The 26,207-nt window shown below is 43.4% G+C and overlaps 1 protein-coding gene across 2 annotated transcripts in view; it reads right to left on the reverse strand.

Annotated features, from left to right (window-relative positions):
* Ds (dachsous cadherin-related 1) overlaps positions 1–16,083 on the reverse strand; it is a 270,526-nt gene extending 254,443 nt beyond the window's left edge. Inside the window, exons 1-2 of one of the 2 annotated variants that reach the window (XM_083053564.1) lie at positions 15,871–16,083; positions 9,811–12,559 (exon numbers count right to left, since the gene is read on the reverse strand). In XM_083053564.1, coding sequence (XP_082909690.1) covers positions 9,811–11,502 — 1,692 coding nt within the window. In that variant the 5' untranslated portion in view covers positions 11,503–12,559; positions 15,871–16,083. Of the gene's footprint in view, positions 1–9,810; positions 13,104–15,870 lie in introns of those variants that run through there. The other variant, XM_083053563.1, reaches the window with a different exon arrangement.
* Positions 16,084–26,207: the final 10,124 nt, after the last annotated feature.

A 26,207-nucleotide genomic window follows, 5' to 3' on the forward strand; every position in this document is an offset into this window, starting at 1 on the left:
ACAATAAACGCGGACAATATAAAGCGTTAATGTACCTTCGTCTTGTTACCGCGTCTATGTGGTCGAACTTTCGCCGCAACGGGTTTCTCGCACGAATATTTAAATCCGCGGTAAAAGGAAGCTTTTACGGCACGCCGACGTAATTTTAGTATTCTCAGGCAACAGATGTTTCTTGTTTCATTCTACGTTTAGCGTTCGCCCGGAGTCTTACGGCGCGGCATGGCGCAGGAGAGAAAGAGGTAAGCAGTCCCCGCGGGCTTTAACTTAAAAGAGAGCTAATCCTAACTTCCCGGCGCATTCTCGTTGCGTGCGTGTACGGCCGATCGCATACACGCACGCCGGCGAACACGGTGCATATACGAGAGAGTGCAAGCACGAGAATGCACGCACCTACGCCGCGTGCGCGCTCTTATCGTCGGAGGACAAACGCGCAACAGCACTACGTCACTGTATCACACGTGTAACAGGATGACACGAACAAAAAGGCGGAATCGACCATTACCGTATGTTAAACAGTTCCTGGTTCCTCTCGTCGCTAGTCGTCGCTGCCGCTACGGAACCGCAGTTGCATGTATAAGAACCGCGTTACAACAGAGAGAAAGAGACGCGATGTATAAGGGCAGATTGTAATCTACATTTAGCGGGCGAATTCGTGGCGAGACTCTTATTACGTTACGGACGATATATCTTTTGAATTACGATGCCCATATACTCGCCAGTCGCGTACAATTTGCTTACAAGTTTTTGACAATTACACGCGACCGATATAATAGAATCTAACTAACACAACAGATACAATTTTTAAATATCTGTCAAACTATTATAATATATATATCAGAAAGGTTCACATCTAAAAAAAAAAATTTTTTTTTTAAGTTTGTAATATTTAGGCCGAAATTTAATACCTATCAATAATTGTAGCACAGCGTATAAAAATATATCGAAAATAATAAAAGTTATAAAGAGACATAATATTGTGCGTTTCAACAAGAGAACGAATAATAGAATTTAGACAGATATGATATTTTCGCACGGGCAGGAATAGCGCATAATGGGGAAATACCACCAGGTTTTTTAAGAATAGGCGGTAGGACGAAAAGAGAGAAAGAGAGAGAGTTCCTTTGTCGGTATCGTCCTTTAAATCTGTTTAAAGGGACCACCGACCGGCACAAGCTGATTAATAGTCCTCTCTCTCCAGCCAGTAGGGTCGGGCTCAATGACAGATCGAGAATGGTTCGGAGACAGGCGGCAAAAATGCCGAGTTCACACTTCGCGGCAGCGTTCAAGACACCACGTTGTGGTTGTCGTTATTGCGGCCTTCACCTAACACGGGGTCATCGCCAAACATAAAGCTCGTCGACCCGGCTACATCTGTATCCTTTAGAACCGGTCACGCGATGGTGATGACGGAACCTTGACAAATCCAGACCACGTGCGTGTGTGCGTATGCGTGTTGGGATGTTGCGTCATCGGTGCGATTCGTAACTTGTGGTACGTAGCGGGAAACAAGTTTATGAAAGTAGGAAGACTGACAAACCCGTCGACAGATCAAATTTTTGCCTCTCTTAACATCGCATTTTCGCGCCAGGGAATATTTGATTATTCATTAATAAACTAGCTGAACTTGGTTATCGCATCGTTACGTCGTGCTCCACAAGAAAAGTGAATTTTAGGCCAAGGAGAAAATATGAGGGTAAATACGGTAGTCGTAGAAAATCGACGGATGCAGCGCGACACGATGAACGAATCAATTCGCAATGTTTGTCGTCGATTTGTATCGGGTCAATGTTACGTTTAGAGGGTCTCTTATGTGCATCTACAACGAACGCGCTAATACATTCGCGAAGCTTTGCGCACGACCACGTTCATAATTCGAGACAAGAAATGTTTACACATTTAACATATATAAATGCAAATCTAATTATTCCCGAAGAATTGCAAATAAATTCCGCTAATTTTATTAAACTCTCCGATTTACTTAGAACTTATGGCCAGTTAAATTTGTCGTTCATCAGCGCACGAGCGCTTGCACAGAATCTCTATTTTAACGTGTCAATAATGACGAGGATATCCGTGTGTCAATAAACAGAGGGAATTCTACGAGGTGCGAGGAGAAAAAAATACGTACGTAGAAAGTGTGTAAGGGCGAGCGAGAGGGAAAAGATAGTAAAACCTTAAAAGACGCGGACAGTCTCTGACGGAGGGACAAGGACTCGAAGAAGAAGAAAGAAGAGTCGCACGCGCGCGTACGTCGTCCACGGTCGACCTACCTTGCGCATCGCTTACGCACGTGCGTGTATATGCAAACGCGCCGCATGGGGTGACGAGACGACGACTCGACAGAGTACACGAGGTACCCCGAGCAAGGGACGGAATAAGAACAAGAAAAAGGGAGAGCGAGGAGAGAGAGGGTGAGAGTGGGAGGGTGCAAGAAGAGATACTTCTGATTCTAATTACCTCGAGTTACGAGCGGGCGATCCGCCGAGGTCTCCGGTACCCGGGGTTTTCTTGCCGCGCGACTGCGCACGCCGTGACTCTCCGCTACTCTCCTCAGCTTATAGACCACGTACAACCGTAATATAGTCCGGCCGGGCGATACGATACGGTTACGGGGATGATGGAACGACGTGAGCGCGCCTCCGGGATACTCTCGCCCGAGATCATCTACCGCGCGAACGCCGGCTTTTCGGCGTCCTCGAGAGAGCTCTTCGAAGTCAGTCTTATAGAGGAGACTCTCTACGATCGGTGAAACGATGTGGTCGCTCCGAAATTATTTGCTGATTTTTATTCGCTCGAATTATTTTTGTACGCGAATCGCGTGATCGATGCCATAATAACGTGCGTTATAACGAGTTCTCGATTAATTTTAGACCTTATAAATGGGATTAATTTTAAATTTGCCGCAAATAAGCGGAGTGGTAAAGGCAATGGTAACAGGTTTCGAAAGTATATTATAAATTAAAGAAATTAATTTCTCGCGAAACCAGTTGTTCAAATAAAGTAGGCGTATAAGCGAGAAGTCTCCGTCTGCACTCGATATTATAAGTTACATGATTGCGCTATTAAAAAAAATAAATAAATATATCGTTGCCTCGTTTCGAAAAACGAAATCGATTAATCGAGTTCTACAAAACATTATCAACCGTTTACCGTCGCTCTTTTCTTTACAATCGCGCATCGATAGGATGCGAAAATAATTCCCGTCAACATTATTTTCCATGTCGTTCAATCAAGATCGCACAACCGGTTTATAATTTAAATAGGCTGTCATTAAATCAGTTGATCATTAGAACACTTTGAAGCTCGTTATTCTATCTAGAAAAAAAGAAAGATGCGCGAGGAGGTAGTTATTGTCGCGATATTTGATTTTCTTCCCTTCTTTTCAATCGGAATCTAGATCTACTTGACGACAAATTCGACAAACGACTTCATTCAGTCGCTCTTAAGAGCTGTAATTAATTATTACGTAATGGCGCGAGTCGAATACTTATTACTAAATTAGCTCGCATTTCCAACGTGCCCTACTTGTTGCTCTTTTCTGCGTTTTGATGAAATCGCGAGAGAAAGAGAGAGCATCAGTTCAAACCGTGACCCATTACATTTCGGCAGCACGATAATGAGAAGGCGTAGAGCAAGAAGAACAAGAAGTTGACGACAACGTGGATGGTTGAGCAAGGTGGGAGCCCCGCAGCAAGGCACGAACTATATCCGTGCACCATTAAAAACGAAGGGAAAGGGTAAAAACGCCGCGCACCGGTCGCGGATTCCGTGATAAACGAAAAGGTGAGAGTGAGACGTGTGAGACAGACGGCCAGCCGCTCTCCGACTAAAAAAAGCGTAATATTTATTCATGAAAATGTTTCTTCACGCGAGCTCCGAACTATACAGCCGGAAATCTTTCTTCCTCTCATCGCACAATGCGCGAACTTCGTCCACGAATTTCTCTCACTTTCGCAAGTTGTACGGGACAGAGAGAAAAAAAAAGAGAAGATAATGCGAGATCTTTTTTTTTTTTCGTTTTCACAATAAATAATTCCTCTGTATAATAACAATCTCTCCCGCTTCGTCTTAATTAATCCTTTAATTCTCTTTCGATAGGCGACAAGTTTTCCCTAGAGATGTATGAAGAGGCTCGAATCGGCGTGTCTAACCATGCGAATCTCCGACACGAGTAAACCGTTAGAGGCACTCGGTGAACTGAAGAAGACAGCAATTACTTGAACGCGAGTCCTCCAGGTGAGTCGAAGGAATTTCAAACGTGCAACGATACTTCTACCAGTCTCACCGCGTCCTTGAAATGATCCACAAGCTATTTCTCAACTCGACTCGCTGCACTTTGCAGCTGAGCAAATGTATAGACTCTTTCCCGATTTTTTCAAGACTATACCCCTATCGCGTATTCATATACCGCCGTCTCCCCGTTTTCTGAAATGTTCCCATAGAATGTTTAAATGTTGAAATTTTGGATGGAAATTTCCGAGCGTAAAATATTAAGAAAGGCAGCATGATGGGTGGATAAAATATAGGTAAAGAGAGGGAGGGAGAGAGAGAGAGATGGACCGCTACGTAATCTATCGGCGTGCATGTCAATAACAACGCGGAAGAGGACGAAAACGACGAAGAAGAGGAGAAGAACGATAAAGACGATGGCGATGACTGTGCCGATCTCGATGGACACGGGAGAGGCGTTTCGGTTACTGCAGGGGGTAAAAAAACGCGTTTTAACACGGTTCCGTCACGATCACATTCCGTTAGCCGCTCTCGTTCGTTTCTATATCAATCATTGAACAATAAAGGTGTTTGTTCATCGTCGCGCTATGACTTGAAAGACGCTTCCACGTAACTCAATTTTCGAGCAGACATTTTCGTCTAGTCAACATTTGACCGTAATTCTTTTCTCATCGTTATCGGATGCGATCTCGCTATCTCGATACAGTTGGAAGATAAGAATCGTGATCGATTGATCGGCAATAAACCATCGAGAGAGGGAGAGAGATGCTCTTACCTGCCACTTTCGATACAGAAGCCGCGGCCCACGTGATCTTGTGCCTCTCTCGGCCAATACAATGGGGCAATTTCGCGATAATGACGTTGCAAAAGTCAACGACCGGAATGTGTCGTTAAGTGGTTTCGGGAAGGAATCTAACGCTTTATTTTAATCTCGATACGTATAATTAATGTTTTACGAGCGTGAAATGCGTTATACCCGGAGCACACTCGGTCGTTGGCCGGCCGACACGGCGGCGACACGTCGCGGTAAATAATGCAACGCGAGATTACGTCGCGCGGGGCGAAACATTTCGTCAACGGGGGCCCCCGGGCCCTCCTTAACCACCGCGGAGAAAAAGCGTCGCGGCGTAACGAGCTGTAAAAGAACAAATAGCGTAGCGGTAAAAAAAGCCAGCGCTTCCTCCGAGTAAGTAACGAGCGCGATCTCGAGAACGAGATTACCTTTTGGGACATAAAAATTCGAGTCGCGGCGTAATATCGGTAGCTATTACTTATTCGCGATACGACGAGAAATATTCCGCGAGATCCTAAGTCCGAGAGATAAGTCCCGTAATATAGATGATTTATTCGAGACCGGTCATTTGTCATCGTGCAACTTTTCGGGATATCTTTCGAGAGGCATGCAAGAGGAAAAAAAGAGAGCAAGTATATCTCGTATATACGTGTGGGCGTGCGTATATATGTATGTGCGATGGGATGAGAGGGACGATAGCATAAATAAATAAATAAATAAATAAATAAAAAACACTGTCGCTTCTCTTCGATAGCCAACATTGTATGTCCTCGCGAGTACCTACTTCAATATGCACACGAGGGGCCTTATCGACTCGTGCGGTGGCAAGTTCCGAGACGTATCGAGATGCAACAGGCAAAAAAAAAAAAAGAGAAAGAGAGAGATAAGAAAGGATGGAATAGAGAGAGAGTGACAGAGAAGGGATCGTCGGGCATAATGGCCACGACATTACGATCGGGATTACGCGCGCCGAAAAGTAGGCCCGTTTCAATGCCAGGGCATCGTCACTCGAGTTCGAGAGGCATATGTTATGCGCGCGTCCCTCCGGCTTGCACCGGCGCGGCTCGGTGCATCGCTTTGACTCGCCTTCGCCTCGGTTCAACCGCACACGGGACGAAACTTTGCCGGCGGCCGATGCCGATGGCCCTGCCATTCCGTCGGCCTCCCTCGACCATGCTTACGGCTGCGGAACTATTGGCTATCTCTTGTTGTGTATCTGGCATATTGTTAAGTTAATTGAAAGGGGTGATAAAATCGCGATGTTTTTTGACGTTAAGCGAGATGAGCGCATCGCGAGAGGACGGAGGGAGAGAAAGCAAAAGAGACAAAGGGGAGAAAGCCGCCGGGAGGGCGGAGGTCTAACTCGAGGCGGACAGAAAGAAAAAGAGAGATCAAGAGAGGGAGAGGAATCGCACGCATGCAGGGGGGAGGAACGAAGAACGCTGTCGGGAGCCGCGAGTTCGCCGCGGCGCTGTCTGTGATGAACCCGAGGGGCCGGTGCGAGACCACCCGAACAGTCAGGATCCTCTCCGGTCTCCGCAGACGGTATATGCAGAAGTGGCTGTGAGATCGCAAGAGTGGGAGGAGAGCGGAGCAGACAGTAGTGGGACAAGAGAGGGTACGTCGGCGTGGCAGAGTGCCGACGCCCCTCGAGATTCTTAATTGCAGATAAATAATGAGAACGCGCGAGGTAGGCACTTTTGAAAGTGAAATTAGTTGCGAGGGCCCTTTGCGCGTTGCGAGCGAAGAGAAGACTTCTCTCTCCTTCTCTCACTCGAAGATACAAAGATTTCTTCTCTATTGTTTCTTTATGTTTATTACTTACGAACGCATTTTTTTCATCACTACTTATAGACGAACATCTATAATTATCTATAAAATGTCGATTTAATTTTTATTTTAATCATAGCTGTTGGTAATATAATTTGTATGTGAAAAAAATAAGAAACTGTGTCGAATATTTTCTAATCGTGTAATCGTACTTGTTAACACGCCACGAGAGACAAGTCAAGAAAATCTAGAACGGTCAGATTCTGAGAGACGACAAGATTGTGGTGTATCACGGTACGGGTCGGGAACTGACAGTATGACGCGACACATTCCTATACGAACAGCGTAAGAACCTCGGCAGGGCTAAAGTACCCGCGTTCTCAGCGGCACGTCAATTTCCTTGACGCGTCTTTCGAAATCAATCTAAGCGTGTCTAACGCCGACATTGACGAAAACCTTGTCGCCCCGCATTCTCATGCGAGATACCGTCATCTTTTCTCTCACAGAGGGAAGAAACGTGCGAGAGCCTAAACGAGAAATAAACCCCGTGCCTTTCCTCCAACGATTCGTCCTCGTCAGTCGTTCGTCACCCGAGGACTTTGCACTTCGTGCGACGATATTCGCGATAGGTAACCCGTCCGTAACGAGAGGTCGATCATGCCAAGTGGAAAACATTTTTTTTTTTTTTTTTGCGAATTGCGGATTAGATGCCGGAATTTGGTGTGCGTAGCAATTTCTGAAAACTCGAAATATTATACGAAGAGAGCGCAAGCGGTATCTCCTATCGGAACAACATCAACGTACTCAGCATTAGGCTGAGAGATCGCTTTCCGGATGAAACGTGCGGGGTCGCGCGTGCACGACAGGGATCAGGAAGGTAGATCGGACCGTGTCGTGCATTTACTATGTCCAGAATTTATCAGCGTTGCGCGTGCAAACGCGAACAGAAATTTCCGGGGTTGGCTTTTTATCTCTCTCTCTCTTTCTCTCTTTTCCTCAGACGCAGATAATTATCTGAGGGATCTATGGCGGGACTTATGCTGGAATGCTTTCTTGTACACTCCGGTGCGAGTGACGCTCGTACGAGCCCCCTTCTTCCTCGAGCTGGTCACCCTTTTCAAAAATAAAAAAAACAAATGGTGCATAATAATGAGCTACTTATCAGCTTTCCGCAAATTAAAACTTTTAAGCTCGTCGCATTGAGCAGGAATTTAATCGAGGGGTGTCTAACTCATCAAAAATTTGTATATGTATTGCGAATTACCGAAAATTCTATAAGTAATTCCATGTAATGCGCCGTTAAAATATTATATTTATAATAAAGATATAATAAAAAGTTACGTGTTCCCAATTATAAGTTTTAAAAAATGTCTTGTTTTAAACTTCGTGATTAATATTCAGAAATTTTTAAAAATCAACTTAAAAAACATTTTTAATAAAAATTTCTTTTATATAAACTTGAACACACAAAATACAAATAAAATTAGATTAGATTTGAAATTAAATATATAAATATTAACGATTTAAAAAATTATATTTAGTAAAATATATATTAAAAAAGTCATAACAATGTTGTCTGGATTATTATTATTTTATGCTTGTAAATCAATGCGAATGCGAATAAATAATGCGTAATTCCAGAAAAAATGTACATGATTGCGACAGTGAGACACCCCTCGGTTGGGGGGCCAACTTTACAAAACGAAATTTGCATTATGCAGCGCGAGTATTACGAGTATTAGAGACGCGTGTGATTGCATAATCCGCTTGTAAATAAATGGTCGTGCGTTTACGCTCGTTCATTCGCACGTGAAAGAACGCGAGCGTTGTCACCTGTCTCGCGCGCGCGTGTGAGAAAGTAGCGCGAAATACGTATATATATATATATATATATATATGTATATATATTATAAATATCGCAATTATGACTTTTCAGGTGCAGCGCTATCGAGCATGCAGCTTTGCAACTGCAACGGCAGTGGTGACGGCGAACGGTGCACACGCGAATGCATATACATATATCTTTGCCTCGTCGTTGCGCTCGGGAATGCGGTCTATAGCGCGTAGGATCGAGAGCGGACCAACAAGAGGTAGGGAGGGACCAGAAGCGAGTGAAGGAGGGAGAGAAAGAAAGAAGATACGTACGAGCGAGAACGGGATAAGAGGGAAACGAGAAGGAGATACGAGGAGAATGGTTGAGAGGGACAAGACCAAAGGGAAGAGAAAGAGAAAGAGAGAGAAAGATTATAAGGGAGAGGGAAAGGACGAAGGGAGAAGAGATGTAGAGAGACGAGAAGCCGAGTGTGCGCGTAGGAACGAAAACGAGAAATAGAATGAGAAAGAGAGAGAGAAAGAGGAAGAAGAGAAGAGATAGAAGAGAAGAATCATTGATGGGGAGAGGGTGAAGGGAGAAGGAGAGCGCGCACGGCAGTCGTAAACGGCAACAATTGCTGCGGGCGTTGCCACTCGAAAGCTCGAGTGCCTAATGCCAGATGTCAGACGGTGGTTAGAGTCATTACGGTCATCACTTCGTACCGCGATATACTATATACCGGTGTCCAAAAGAGAGAGGCAGAGAGAGATGCATCTCCGAAAGGGGGTCGCGCGACTGCATCGCGATTCACGCTCAAGACTCGCAATCTCGATTCTTCGACAGTGGAAAGTGTAACGACGGACGTGATCGTTCACGCACGTCTTCTCGAGAAGAACTCGAAGAGATGGGAGGAAAGTGTCTCGAAGTAGAGCACGCCTGGCTGCATTTTTCTCGAGTCCCTCGTTCTTTTCGAGCTTCGTTGTTAGAGACGGACGTATTATAGAGAGTATAGAGACGGACAAAAGGAGCCCTGGCTTAATGATCCTCCGTCGCCGGTTAGGACGGATAATGGGAGACCCGCGCGAGGATGAATTGGAACGAGAGAGAGTATTTCCAATGGTGTGTGCACGCGTTCCGTTATTCCTCGTGCGTAAATATGCATTTTTTATGGTGGGAATGGTAATTTAACACAAGTATCTCCTACCTTGAGAAAGCAGCGTCCGACGGGCATGTCCTCCGGCACGGTGGCGTTGTAGAGCGGCTTCTCGAAGATCGGCTCGTTGTCGTTGTAATCGTGCACTGTCACTCGTACGGTCGCACTGCTGCTCAGGGGCGGCCGTCCGGAATCGGTCGCGATCACCACGAGGATCGGCGCCGGGTCGACCTCGCACTCCACGTGCGTCACGGTGGTAACAAGTCCGGTGATTTCGTCAATCGCAAACCACGACGTCGTGTTCAGGAGGGAGTAACGTACGGCCGAGTTAGAGCCCTCGTCGAGATCGGTCGCGGTCACTTGCAGCACCGACGTGCCGGGCTCGGACGTCTCCAGGAGATGAGCCTCGTATCTCTCCCGCGCGAACTTGGGCGCGTTGTCGTTGACGTCGGTGACGAGCAGTCGGAAGGTGCGCACGGCACGCAGAGGCGGCGTGCCGGCGTCCGTCGCCTCCACCGACAGATCGTAAACGGGCTTCTCTTCGCGGTCCAGAGGACGTTCCACTACCACCAAATAGATGATGTTGTCTCGCGTGGCCAGACCGAAGTGGCCCTCGCCCCCGGTAAGCGTAACCGTCGCGTTCGAGTACTCGGTCCTGGAATCGGGATCGCTGACGGATATCCGGGCGACGAATTCACCGGGTTGCGCGCTCTCGCTGATCTTCGGGGTTGCGTCGTCCGAGAGGAAGATGACGGTGATGGCCGGCTGATTGTCGTTGACGTCGGTCACGCGTACGGATAAGAAGGCACTGGCTTCCAGCGGTTGGGCGCCGCGATCCCGGGCAACGATCACGAGCTCGTGACGCTCCTTGGATTCAAAGTCGAGGGCCTTGTTGACGTAGACCATGCCGGTCTCCGGATCGATACGGAACATCTCCTCGCGGTCGGACTGTCGGCGATTGATGGAGTACTCGATACGGCCGTTGTCCCCGGCGTCGACGTCGGTCGCGTTCACCGCCAGCACCGGCGTGCCGACGGTCGCGTTCTCCGGCACGCACGCGACATAGCGCGTCTGATTGAAGATGGGCGGATTGTCGTTGACGTCCTGCACCGTCACGTTCACGTGCAGGCTCGAGCGGAGTGGCGGCGCTCCGCCGTCGAGAGCCTCGATCACCAGGTGATAACGCGAACGCGCTTCCCGGTCCAGCGAGCCGGAATTCTGCAGATCCAGGTAGAGGACCCCGTCGCGGCCACGATGCTGCGATAGCCGGAAGACGTCGCCGTGATTGCCGGAGATGATCTCGTAGCGTTGCGTCGAGTACTGGCCGAGATCGGGATCCTTGGCAGGTGGTAGCGCTCGTTTGGCATCGCGAGGCGAATTCTCTGGAAACTCCACGTCCACGTAGTCCACGGGAAAGGTTGGCGCGTTGTCGTTCTCGTCAAGGACATTCACGACGACCTGCACGTTCTGCTGCAGCGCTACCAGACTGTACGACGGACGGGTCTCGCGGTCCAGCTGTACCCTCGTCCTTATCTCCCCCGTCGCCTGATCGACGATCAGATCGGACTCCACCGATGAACCCGGCACCGACACTATCAGGTACGGCGGATTGTCGGCGTCGATAAAGCCCACCCTGGTACCCGGCCGTGCATTCTCGGAGACCTCCAGGTACTTTACGTGCTCGGGCAGCGCGCCCGGGGCGAGGGTCGCTCCCAGGACGAGGAACAGTAGCAGATGCCGCATCCTGGGGGTCTCCAACACCACGCCACGGCCGTCCTCCTCCTCCTCCTCACCCGTCTTCGTGATATTATCTCGATCTTTCCATTCCTACGCGGCCGCTAGTCTCGCGAGAGGCCGAGTACACGAGGCGCGATGACGAATGAGAAACGTATCACTTGTCGCGTCTTCCGACGTCGCACAGCGTGACGACACTGAGAGTCTTCTCTTCGCTGTCCCTCTCCTTCTTTCGCTCGCACGAAATTCCTCTCCCCGTCTCCTTCGCGACAACGAAATTCACGGTGATTAGCACGCGGCGCTTTCCTTCCTTTACCGGCACCTTTTTATTATCACCTAACCTAACCTAACATATTTAGCACCAGCACCAACCAAGCACGAAATCACTGCTTTTATCCTCGGTTTCTCTCGACCGTAGTATCACTTACACCGACGCGGAATATTATCTCTTTTTTTCTCGCGGGAAAAACGTAGCTTCGCGTCCGAAAACCGGCAATTGTCTCACTGCGTCTCACTCACGTCGACCTGTCGTGACCGCACGAACCGTTTCCCGACGCGATTCGCGACATATCGTCGGGGGGAGATTTTTTTTTTCTTCGAATGAACGTATCGGATTACAACGTCTCGTTTCTCTGCCTTTCGAAATCTTCTCTCCTTGCTACGATATCTCTTCTCTTTTTTTTTATTTTTCTCCGCCAGCTATAGACACGTCGTAACTATCCTCGCTGTCACCGGGAATATCTCGACGGCGAGATATGGCACATTCCTCGCGTTAGATCCACGACGACCTGGTAATCGGACCGATCAGCACGACCGGTCGTGAACCCGGCGTGATAGTCTCGCGTCATACATGGTGTCCCGTCCCGTCGGACACGTCTCGTGCATCTGTCCTTGGGACACGTTTCCGTTCCTCAGCGTGTTTCTGCGTCGCAGAAACACCCGTTGATCACGACGCTCCTAATTCGTTCCGCGATGTGCCGGGCCGGTCGTTGCCGTTGTCATTCTTCACGTAAAACGTCCGCTTCTTCTGGGTTGCGAATAAGATCTTCGGCCAAGTAGTTATTCACTAGAAGAGAGATTCAAATAATCAGACGAGACGATGCAAACGGAAAAATAATTATATATAATGCGCGACGCATATTCTGAGAAATTCACAAACTTGGAACTGTCAATGTTATACACACTCGTCGCGAGATACACACTGATAGGATAAACGATAAACAATTTCTACCCGTGTACAAGTAACACGATACTTTTTACGATTCACTTACGATTCACCCGAGATGCTCGCGAATCGCGATTCTCTCCGCGGCACTGCTGGGACGCGTATCTTGTCCGTTCATGCGTCGATATTTCCACGATAGGCCGAGGCCTCGCGATCGGAACACTTTTGGTATCGCGCGCCGGAGACTTTAACGCGCGTAGTTTCGAGATAAATATACGACGAACGGGAGGAATTGATCCTACGTCGCGTATATGGGCGGTCCGTATACGCGATTCCCTGCAATCAGAGGCCAACTCAAAGCAAAGTCCCCTTGGAAAAGTCGACGAAACGACGAAATGTTTGTCGCGTACTCGAGCCCAACGTCCGTTCCGCGCGGCTTCGAGGTTAGGCATGCACTGACATGGCGGCACCTGCGATGTCTACCCTTCCCCTGACTCGACTGGACTCGACGGGGGAGGGAAGGGGGTCGCGCGAAGCTGGACCGAACCGGCGGCCATCTTGGAGAGGGGAGCAGCGATGCTGCTCGCAACCGGGAACTGCGCTCCGGCATTCAACTCGACGCGCTTCGGCTTCGCGGCAGCGAGCAGCTAGACCATACCAAACTCTCTTATACCTGCCTTGCTTGCCCGCATGCCGACTCGCACTCGCTCGCGCTCTCCTCACACATCCTTTTCCTTCTCTTCCCCCCTCTTCAGCATCGCCGTCCTATCTACCTACCTGAGCGCCCGGTATGCGAGAAACCGACTTACCGTCGGCGCTCATTCCGCGTCGGGCCCTACGTAGAGCCCCTCCTGTGTACTTGTGTACGCGTCTCCCGTGTGCCGAAGGTCCTGGAATTTCGTGACGCGACAAGAAAAACGGCTACGGGAACGTGCCGTCTCCTAGAAACGCGCGTTACACGAAAATGGGCTTTTCGAGAAAGAAATTCTCGGACGAAGGGACCTGTCAATGTCTCGTACGAATTGTCTAATGACTAAAGACGAGGATAGGTTCTGGAATTTTTGCAACGTGACCAGGAAAATATCAAGAGCAGTTCTAGGCAATGTATCCCACGAATTGCTCCATGACTTAAGGTCGAAATAAGATAAATCGCAAAGATGCTGGAATTTCATGACGAGAGAAGGAACTATAGGAATGTGCGTGCCATCTCTTATGTATATTATTGTTAGACACGCGAATCGAGATTACGAAAATGCCTTTCGAATGTGACATGCAAATTATCTACAACCAAATGGAACAAAATCGCGTGTTGGGGAAATCTCAAATTAATTCTAAAATCTTCAAATGTTACAGACGCTTTCGTGATGATTCAAATTTCAGATCAATGACGTTTATCTTGTATTATAATAGATTAGAGATTGCTAAATATATCTCCAGCATATATAATAATTATTATATTTTGATGTTCTATTATGAAACCAATCTTCTGATATTAATTGTGCATAGATGTATGAAATATCGAACAACATTTCAAATTCGCCTATCAACCTGGAATATATAATGCATGCGTGTATAGACGAGCAAAATAATTTATATTGTAGAGGGACAATTTCTAAAGACGCGATAAATTTTATAGATAACAATATACTGTATATATGTATATGTGTATTATAATATTCTATATCGTCTTTTAATAAAAAGAATTATGAAAATCATAATATTCACACACATGTATGATATATGTTAGAGATAAAAAAATTAATGTTGCTCTTATATCACTCAACATTCAATAAGCATTATGCATATATAATAATATCATTAAATAATGAAAATATTTGCCAAAAAATATCAAATGTCATAGTATTTTTAATACAACCACAATAATAATTTGATAAAAAAAATCAATATACTAATTAAATACAAAATTCAAGGTATCGTTAATATTAGATTGTCGTCGTTTCCTCGATTGCAGAGAATCTCGTTGAAATACTTGTCGAGCACGGCGATTAAAAGTTAACGAATGTTTACGGCGACAATTAGACGAGGTAATAAACACCGATCGGCAATCATCGTAGAACCGTCGCGAATCGGAATCCGTTGCAACTAGCCATTACGATTCGCTAATACGTTCCGTTAAGAATCGAGGATCGCGTCACGAGGAAGTGCAACTGTGTGCGCCGCGATTTGTTATTTCCCGAACTTATCGATAATTAGTAGATCGGTGCGAAATGGAGCGAGGAACGAAAGGAAGATCCATCGGTTCCGACGGCGACGACGACGGCGGCAGCCGGTCGGCCGCCGAGCAGCGACGCGACGTGTCCCGGGGGTCGAGGACCCTAGTATCTCTCTTTCTCTCCCTCTCCTTTCTCTCTCTCTCTCTCTCTCTCTCGTCTCTCTAGTCTCTCTACCTGACTCTACGAGTAGGCAGATAAATCCGCCGCCTACTACTACTCGCGGCGGACAATACGTTCAGGACGGTGCATCATCGTCCGTATTGTTTGCTCGGTCAACCGCTCGGCTTTTCTTGCAGGTGCTGGAAGCAGAGCGAGCGAGCGAGCGAGCGCGCGCACCATCACGTAACATGACGACGCGCATATAATACCATAGTGACACGCGAATATTTTCCCGGAAATTAAGTCGCTTGTGTGTGCGGAAGTCACTTACGCGCGTGAATTTCGCGCGCGTAGAAATAATGCGCTATTAGCGCGCGATCTTATAATTCCGGCGAAGACGACGCGAATTGACAGTAGGTAGTTAGCTTTAATGACGTGGGAATACGCGGATCGGCTTTTCGAATTGTTTGCCAATTTTGTTTCGCGGACAGATACACGAGGAGAGAGAGATCCAGGAGGAGAGAACTCCTTCTCGGTAAGTCGTCAGCGCGCGCCTACATATCCAGGATGGTGGCTCGACATCGACAGACGGTCGGCAGCAAAAACACTTCTTTGTAATAATAATGACTTCCATCTGCGGCCAATGTGTATCATTTTTGGCATGATAGAAAGAAATGTGTTGCGTGTTGTCACGCTTGCCTGCGTCCCTACGGCATCGGGACGAGAGAAATTGGCGCACCTGCGAATCTCTACGTCGAGAGGAAAGCGAGGAGGTTCGGTACTGCCGAACGATTCTTCATCGTACGACTGTTCTCGGAACGAGAACTTCCTCCCTCTCTCTCAATCCACCTATATACTCTCCTCTACTTATTACCTTACCTCTCCTAATTCTCGTCGTTCCCTTTCGGCTCGTTCGTCTTCGTTCTCGCCCAATCTCCTCTTTTCTTCATCTCTTCTTCTTCCTCTAAGGTCGAGCCCGCACGATGAAAATGCCACCGTCACCGTCGTGCCCGATTCCCCTCTTTTAGCGACGACGGCACATTTCCACGAAATCGTTCCAGCGTACACCAATTTCGGCGCGACGTGGTGGCACGGTCGCTAGAAGAAAATTACAGAGTTCAGGGATAAAAGGTGGTAGCACGGGGGCAGAGGGCGAGGACGCAAAGAGGAGGAAGGAACCCAAGTGGTCCGTGGATATAAGGGAAGAATCACGGTGCGATAATCTGAGACCAAAGAAAGGAAAGAGGACCGAGAGCTCTCGTCATTAAGCGAAATGATTGCCGGTCGCGGGGACCACCTACACCTGCAAAGAGGCGCCCCAAGGACGGGGGCACCCCAAGGATGCTGGACCCTGGACCGCCGCGCCGCGCCGCGCTCTTTTACAAGTATATATACGAGTGGAACCCCGCGGTTTCGTCGACCCACTTCCGGCGGAGCCAATCAGCAGGCGTCGGCCGCCCAGAAAATGCTACGATGCAACGGAATAAGTATTTTCAAAGATCAAAAACCAGCCGTCGTGTCATTATTATCGAAAGTGAAATAGATGTAAATAACTAGTTAAGGAATTTACTCTTTGTATTTCAGACTCTTGTTCTACGTCGGGATAAGATTTCACGCAAAAACGATCGGTTTTGCAAAACTGAGTCGCCGAGAGAGAAATGTTTCAAAATATAATTTAATTATTTGCGATTTCTCATAACGGTGGGATTAAGATTATTTCTAAAGCCGAAGAAATCGAATTATGCAAAGTCACAAGAGGGAATACGAGTGTTTAGCGAGCACGACGTTACCAGACAAAGTCGGTGCACGATCGAGTTACGAGTTTCGAATGTCCGCCCGTCGTAGTCGTGACTATATACTTCTAGTATTTCGCGATGCTTGCTCAAATTTCGTAAAAATGCTATTTGAGGGCGAGAAAACGGGAGCCGAAATGATACTACAATAAGTTTCACGCTATATCGATATCGCGTAATAATCTGCTATCTCATTTCCTTTCACTCGCAGAGAAATAGAAAAACTAAAAATATTATGCTCGTTAAAAAATATTTTCAATCTTTAATTTTATTATGTCTTTAAATTAAAATTGTCTAATATCGATTTTCGCTCGATCGATTGTTCTTCTGAAAAATGTTCTGACAAATATTCTACAAGAAAATGGTCGCATTGTATATTCTCACAATGCAGTAAAGAATGAAAGTTGAATTATTTTATTTTATAAAGAGAAGAAAAACATTTGCACAAACGTTACAAGTACAATTTTTGCAAAGTTCCGTACATTTATAGGCCTTTCTTCGCCCTGAAAAGAGTTAACAACCGTGGACGCGTAATGCGGCGGAAAGCGTACGCGAGCAAATACAAAAGAGGGAGAAAGAGAAGTCGGGAATATTTTCTCACGACGATTCACGATTCACGCGATGCGCGGTACAAACGCGGACAATGTCGCGAAACGGTGGCGTAAAATAGTAGCACCGAGAAAGACGACGGGGGCCTCCGGCGAGAGAGGAGAGGAATACGCGGCGGAAAAAGAAAGGAGGGCGGCACGACGAAGGGAGAGGATTTGTCGAGCCCGCGTTGGTTGTATGGAGAGGCGCCGAAAATTGGATACTGGTGGGGGTGATGGAGACCAGCCGCATAATGACAGGGTGCCTCGCGCCAAGGCCCCGCTAACGAACCGGCCCACGGAACCCAAAGGGTCCAGGCTAGGACATGACACTGTATTATTTTACCATTTCGGGGGTCGGGGGCATCATCAGAAATCATCGCCGAATCCATATAATCAGTAGACGGTTACGTGCAGCCATGATTTTTAAGAGTTGCACAGGGGAGAGGATGGGAAAAGAAGGGTGACGCAGGGAGGAGCGAAGGAAGTAGAAACCTAATAAGGCGAATGGTCGCAGGTGCCTTCACGGCGTCTCCTTGTCCTCGACATCCTTTCAGAAGATTTCGCGAATTTTTGCTCTCTCGACACGATTCTCTGATATGAACTTATAAGACTCATCGGGACCGCTAATGACACAAACGCGATAAAAAGCATGCAAGCAAGCGCTACTTCTCTTTCCGTCCTGATTTTTTTTTTTTTTTTATTTATTTATGGCGACTTCATCTTGTACGATGGAGGTGGATCTTAAAACATCCGATGAGATTGCAAATGCACGGTAGAACGATTTTAGGGCGCGATGATGGAAGGGCAAAATTGCGCACGAAAAGAAAATAAAAATAAAAGACATTCGCGCTCGATCTCTGAAAATTAACAAGATAGAAATTTCGAGCACTTCGCTAAAATGAATACTTTTTTCGCATCTCTCTTTTTTTCAAAGAACGCGGTTCTTCGTAATTAAAGATAAATTGCTTTAAAAGCTTATGTAATTGCAAAAATGTGCAATATCAATTTTATAATTTTACTTCTTGTATATTTAGTAAAAAGTAAACGCGTTGTACTGAAAAAATACATAACGTTAAAGAAAGCGGTTTGATAAAACGCTTATTCACGAATAATGGACAATAATTACCGTACAATGCAAAAGTGTTAGAATTATTACATATATACGTATATATTCATAAAAGTTAATATTTGAACCATTCGTTCTTTACATAGCGCGTGTTGTATTCGTTATTAATTCCTGAATTAATTAAGATATTTATAACAATTTATGAAAGTTCCGTAATGATCGTCATCGATATAAATTGAAGGGTGAAAAGTAAATTGAATGTATACGAATCACACGGATATTAAATATTCCACAGTACAAGACCACAGTCAAGAACGAAGCAGTGAAGTGCAATACGCGAGCACACCGTGAAAGTTGATCGATAAAGATCTAAATGAAAGTTGTAGAGGGAATATGAAACGACTCTCCCGAGCGCGCAGCCACTTTGCGTAGGACCGACCGGTTTACCGGGAAAAGAAGAGAAGGACATTTTGCATGTTACGTGTTCTACACTGATTGGAAACTTGCCGTCTATAAGTCATAGCTTGTCGAACAAAAAAAAAATAATACTGTATGATGCAGAAGCTGAACCAGTCATATTTACTATGCATACCTGTATCGATATAATGATGACATTTATAGTTGCTATGAAATAGCGTTAAAATGATAATTGTTAATTTTATTCGATAACTCCTTGTTATATCTTCAGACTTATAAGTCTCAATTAAAGCATACTTTGTTCTATCTTGGATAAACAATGTAGACAATCTTAACTTCCTTCACGTTTACATTTATCTTCGGGGGAGGGAAAAAAAGATAGAAAAAAGCACCGACTCGCGCGGCTAGAATAATTTAGATTCGAAGGAAAAACCTCAAGAATCGCGTTCGAATATTCCGTGGGAGTATGGTAGAAAGATAGAAGTTCGACCCGACACCGTAAGCGGGGGTTCGGCACCGCGACACGCGTTATTTCGATAATTAGGAGCTCTCTTCCTAACGGAGGTATCGTTGTCTCGAGTCTCACGGACTGGTTTGAGAATCCTACGGTCCATGTCCGCGGGTTCGGTCTACAGATAACATATACTGACGATCCGAACAGAGACGCGTCCTGATCTATCTCCGATATATTGCTGGAGCTGTCTCTCGTTTCCCCAAATTATGCGGCGGCACGATGTCCCCCTTATCGAAACGTTTCGTTCACGGCTCGAGAGCCTTTCAATCACAACATATAACCTGTCTCGATAAATTTAAATCTTACGAGCTCTCTCGCGAAATACCGACTAAACTGCTAAGTAAATTTAAAAATGCTAGTTAAATTTTAAATACCTTCGGCTTTCGTGTAAAATCTCAACTTATATCATTATTGTTTCACATACTTTGAACTCTCGACGTGCGCGCTTCCACGCGGTCTCGCTTTTTGCGCAACGTTCGCGTTTTCTCGCGGGCGTTGTTGAGTCTTGAATGCAGAATTCTAGCAACGCCACGTTCAATCAACGACAAAAGAGAATGACTAGGAGAGAGCCTTGAATACTTAATTTTCAACTACTTTACCTCGCACGTTATATCCACGCAGGAGTTGCAGCAGCCTAGGCAAGTTACACGCGCGCGGCATTTCGCATTTCTCGAACGACAAAGGCAACTTCCCCGCGACGCACTCACACTTGTCAGAAGCCGATATTGCCAGGAATTGGGCATTACATCTCGCTATGTTTTTTTATATGTTAAACGTTACACGTGTTATATATGTTTTAGAAATCGCGGAGATCGCGCAGAAGCTTCGCCGACTATTTCTTGTAGAGCGCGTATCGTATTTCGACGACGCGACGAGTCTACGAGGGCGGATCGAATTACCAGCTGCGTTTTCGACGCAAATTTCCCCAGTTTTTTCCATTTTGTGCGTAAAACGCGAAATTTAATTTTACATCTTCGCGCCTTGCACGCATTTTCTTTATTTTTATCATCTCATTTTTTCTATGCACTTGCGCGCTCATGCTTGTATTGTAAATGCAATGTGTGTCATGAAACAATATTTTTTGTTTTCGGACTGCAATAGAGTGATAGAGTGCGGATCAATTATTTCCGATTCGAGTAATAATTATGTGAATATAATTGTGTCCCGTCGTTTTAGATTAGTATCTTACTATTAATTGCTTTCCTCCCCCGACATATTTCATTATGATGGGTGTCATTTATGGCCGTGCGCGGTTACTGCGCGACTCAAGCGAAAGAAATAACTTGATAATGTGCTTCTGGGCACGATTGACTCAATCTTACACCTCTGCAAATTTAATATATGTTGCGTTCTCTGCGATTCAGTTTTATGCGAATCGCGTATAATTTTCCTATTTCGAGAGAAAATTATCAAAATCGCGAGCAAATCTTTCATTCGCGTAGTACGCCGACTATATTCTATTATAAAAGTAAAGTTCTATTATATGCAATTGTCTACTGTACTCTGAATTATTTTATTTTATTTTATTTTTTTTACGGAAACGATTGCCTATCAAGACATTTGTCTTTCTTTTCGCTGTTACGACTATTAGCCGTAATTATCACAAGATACGTTTTTGCTGAAATTCATTATATGAGAGTTTTATGCCCTCAAAAATGTTTGTAACAAGTATAGATTGTAGAAAAATAAATGTTATATTATGATTTCTCAGGAAAATATTTGAAAAATAATATATATATATATATATATATATTTGAATTTTCTAATTTTCTAATTGCGTATCTCTTTGTTACATACATATGCAAGGACATGTAAATGCTATTCGAATGCAGAAATATTAAGGTAACTCTCTTGATCATCTCATGTATTAACGGAGAGGAATGCTAGACAAATAAAATGTAATAAAATATAAAAAAATGAAATCTAAGATAAATAGAATAATTTAGTAACATTTTATGATTTATGCAAAATATGATATAAGTAAATTTCTATATTAACGTTCATCACTTCCGATTTGCTTCAAAGTTTACACGAAACTTCTTTTTAGTCTACAATTAAGATTTAAGATATATGATGTTTTCAAGCCGGGCAAACAATATGTTGTCTTTAGGAAAAATCGTCAAGTAGCGTTTTTTCCTAAAAACAATATATTGTTTGCCCGGCTTAAAAACATCTTGGTAGACCAAAAAGAAGCTTCCTGTAAATTTTGAAGCAAATCAGAAGTGATGAACGTTATAGAAATTTACCTTTCGAATATATAAAAGCATTTACGATTCCAAAAATAATACTTTTCCCAGGGATTATCGTCGTCCAAATCTATCAAACATAAATCGCAATAAAAACAACATATCTAATCTCTCGTGGAATAAAATCCCACCTCTGCTAATTGCTTTTTAGAGTAATAATTCGTTCGAGACCATAATATAAAACTTTGAAGATGAGCTTGATAAAAGCGATATTTTTAGGATGCTTACACGGAATGCAGTAACGTAAGAATATTAGGAACAATACTAAGGTCCCAAATGCTTTCATATTTCGTTTGTTTATCGTAATTTGCAACAACATAAAAAAAACTGCTAAGTAATTTATTCATTTGTTACAGAGTATATCAATATCTGCAGAATAAGAATTAATGTTTTATTTTATTATATCGCTATGTGAGAATGTTTAAAATTTTATATAAAAAAAGAGTAAAATTTCCCACAAAACATCAATGTATACGGCGCTGTAAGTCTACTGCATTATGGTAAATTCCTTCGCTTCTATTTGTTTTTTTCTTTTCGGACTATATAATTTCAGATTATATATATCAAGAAGAATATCTGTAGGAGTTTTGTCATAAAGAAATAAAATGTTTATGTTTCGTAATAGATGAATTTCGAGATTGTACATATTGAGTTATTTCTATAGTTACTTAATTGCTTGAATACTTTTTCTGTCTGCATAATTAAAAAAATTAATGCGCAAGTATAATATAATGCGAACTAGTTCTATAATGCGAAATAGTTTAATTTTGTATGCAAGTTAAATTTTCAATTAGGAATATCATGTTTCAATTTTATTTTTTATTCATCTTGTTTCTAAAATCTTTTGTTAACTAATTGCGTGCGATTAAGCTATCAATAACAGTTCCATATTGACATAGAAATTGATCGAATAAACATTATAAATTATAAAACATTCGTAATATAAATTTATCGTAAAAATATTAATTAAAATAATAAATTCTGTGTTCAATAGTTCCAATAGTTAAGGGTGTGAAGTTGGCACCCTTATATTATGATATCATAGTTCTGTTAAGAGTTCTGAGTTACTTAGAATCATAAAAAGAGTTCTTGATAATTTTTAGAAATAGTTCCGGTCATTACGATAATAAAAATCAATTTCGAAAATAGGTGTGCCAACTTCACATTTTTTTACACATCGAGTTCAAATAGTTCTGAGCAGAGTTTTAAGATTCATTTAAATAGTTACATAGTTCCTGATTATTTCTTAAACAAATTCTGAAATTTTTAGATTAAAAAAACGTACTTTCAATATCGAATATATTTCTAAAATATCAAGTTCTGGTGAAAAATGTTATTCTGAATCGTACTCGATAAAACAAGAAAAAACGTGAAAACCGCATGGCTCTATCTATTATAGTTTCCGAAATATCGATTTTTTTCACTTTTTCCCACTTTTATGTCGGGCCAGAAATTTTTCTGTTCCGATAAATAAAAAATTTTTTTGAAGTTTTTAAACTTTTGTTGACAATTTTGGGTAGCACCTCACGAGTTCTACCAATAACTATTAATGCTCGAAGCGCTAAGATTGATATATAAAAAGTTATCGCAAATTTTCGTATGACAGATCGACTTTAAATTTCTGGCCTGACGTAAAGTGGAAAAAGTGAAATAAATCGATATTTCGGAAACTATAATAAATAGAGACATGCGGTTTCCACGTTTTTTCTAGTTCTATCAATATCTATTAATGATCAAAGCCTGATCATCAGAGTTGTTAGAAAATTTTTGACATACGTCGAAAAATTTCTAAGTCCCGCTGAATAAAAATTTTTTGACATTTCTGATAATCAGGCTCGGAGCATTAATAGTTATTGACAGAACTAGTAAAAACGTGGAAACCGCATAGCTCTATCTATTATAGTTTCCGAAATATTGATTTATTTCACTTTTTCTCACTTTTACGTCGGGTCAGAAATTTAAAGTCGCCTGTCATACGAAAATTTGCGATAACTTTTTATATATCAATCATAGCGTTTCGAGCATTAATAGTTATTGGTAAAACTCGTGAGTTACTACCGAAAATTGTCAACAAAACTATCAAAACTTTAAAATAAATATTTTTGACTCGACATACGTCGAAAAATTTCTATGTCCCGCTGAATAAAAATTTTTTAACAGTTCTGATAATGAGGCTTCTAGCATTAATAGTTATTGACAGAACTAATAAAAACGTGGAAACCGCATGTCTCTATCTATTATAGTTTCCGAAATATCGATTTTTTTCACTTTTTCCCAGTTTTACATCGGGACATAGAAAAATTTCTGGCCCGACGTAAAAGTGGAAAAAGTGAAATAAATCTATATCTCGGAAACTATAATAAATAGAGACATGCGGTTTCCACGTTTTTACTAGTTCTGTCAATAACTATTAATCCTCCGAGCCTGATTATCAGAACTGTAAAAAAAATTTTATTTTGCGGGACAGAAATTTTTCGACGTGTCAACTTTAAAAAAAAATTTTTTTTAATTTTGATAGTTTTCTTGACAATTTTGGGTAGCACCTGACGAGTTTTACCAATAACTATTAATGCTCGAAGCACTGAGATTGTTATATAAAAAGTTATCGCAAATTTTCGTATGACAGGTCGAAATATTTCTGGCCCGACGTAAAAGTGGAAAAAGTGAAATAAATCGATATCTCGGAAATTATAACAAATAGAGCCATGCGGTTTCCACGTTTTTACTAGTTCTGTCAATAACTATTAATGCTCCGAGCCTGATTATCAGAACTGTAAAAAAAATTTTATTCCGCGGGACATAGAAATTTTTCGACGTATGTCAACTTTAAAAAAAAATTTTTTTTAATTTGGTAGTTTTCTTGACAATTTTGGGTAGCACCTGACGAGTTTTATTAACAACTATTATTGCTCGAAGCGCTGAGATTGTTATATAAAAAGTTATCGCAAATTTTCGTATGACAGGTCGAAATATTTCTGGCCCGACGTAAAAGTGGAAAAAGTGAAATAAATCTATATCTCGGAAACTATAATAAATAGAGCCATGTGGTTTCTACGTTTTTACTAGTTCTGTCAATAACTATTAATGCTCCGAGCCTGATTATCAGAACTGTAAAAAAAATTTTATTCCGTGGGACATAGAAATTTTTCGACGTATGTCAACTTTAAAAAAAAATTTTTTTTAATTTTGATAGTTTTCTTGACAATTTTGGGTAGCACCTGACGAGTTTTACCAATAACTATTAATGCTCGAAGCACTGAGATTGTTATATAAAAAGTTATCGCAAATTTTCGTATGACGGGTCGAAATATTTCTGGCCCGACGTAAAAGTGGAAAAAGTGAAATAAATCGATATCTCGGAAACTATAATAGATAGAGACATGCGGTTTCCACGCTTTTTCTAGTTCTATCAGTATCTATTAATGATCAAAGCCTGATCATCAGACCTGTTAGAAAATTTTTGACATACGTCGACAAATTTCTAAGTCCCGCTGAATAAAAATTTTTTGACATTTCTGATAATCAGGCTCGGAGCATTAATAGTTATTGACAGAACTAGTAAAAACGTGGAAACCGCATGTCTCTATTTATTATATTTTCCGAGATATCGATTTATTTCACTTTTTCCACTTTTACGTCGGGCCAGAAATTTTTCTACGCCCGACGTAAAACTGGGAAAAAGTGGAAACATCGATATCTCTGAAACTATAACAGGTAGACCTATGCGGTTTTCACGTTTTTTCTTGTTTTATCAAGTACAATTGTGAAAATATGTTGTCTAAGGAAAATAAATATATATATATATATATATGAAAATAAAAGACCCATTATATTTTGCGATTCCAAAATTTGCTGCTGAGATTTACGATTATCAATACTTAGGTGTATATTTTTCTTTGATCAATAAATAATGATATAAATAATTTGACTCACATTTCGCCGGCACCATTTTTCCTGTCGGAAGACCTCTGCGTCGGGAAATGTCCTCGTAGAAGCACAGCTTCGAAACACTTTACACTCGCGTTACTTTATTTCGTTCGCGACGGGCGGCGACGCCCGGGTTTGAACCATCACAATCTTCGACGCGTTTCGGTAAAACGCGAGAAACGCGAGAGCTTATTCGCGCACGACCGATGCTCCATTTTCACGTCGCCGCTGTTTTCAAGGCCAACTTCTCGGAGAGCCTTCTCGAACGACGATGGCGACTTCCCCGCGACGCACTCGGGAGTCGCCGATATTCCCGAATTGGCGCTACATTCACACTATACTTTATATATTTGCGAACACAATGTAGAATATTGCCGCGACGAGCGGCGACGCCCGGGTTTTAACCATCACAATCTTCGACGCGTTTCGGCAAAACGCGAGAAACGCGAGAGCTTATTCGCGCACGACCGATGCTCCATTTTCACGTCGCCGCTGTTTTCAAGGCCAACTTCTCGGAGAGCCTTCTCGAACGACGATGGCGACTTCCCCGCGACGCACTCGGGAGTCGCCGATATTCCCGAATTGGCGCTACATTCACACTATACTTTATATATTTGCGAACACAATGTAGAATATTGCCGCGACGAGCGGCGACGCCCGGGT

Source organism: Prenolepis imparis, unplaced genomic scaffold (assembly GCF_030444845.1).
Source record: "Prenolepis imparis isolate NDT839.2.m4 unplaced genomic scaffold, iyPreImpa1.0 SCAF_13, whole genome shotgun sequence".
In the NCBI taxonomy this organism is placed as follows: Eukaryota; Metazoa; Arthropoda; class Insecta; order Hymenoptera; family Formicidae; genus Prenolepis; species Prenolepis imparis.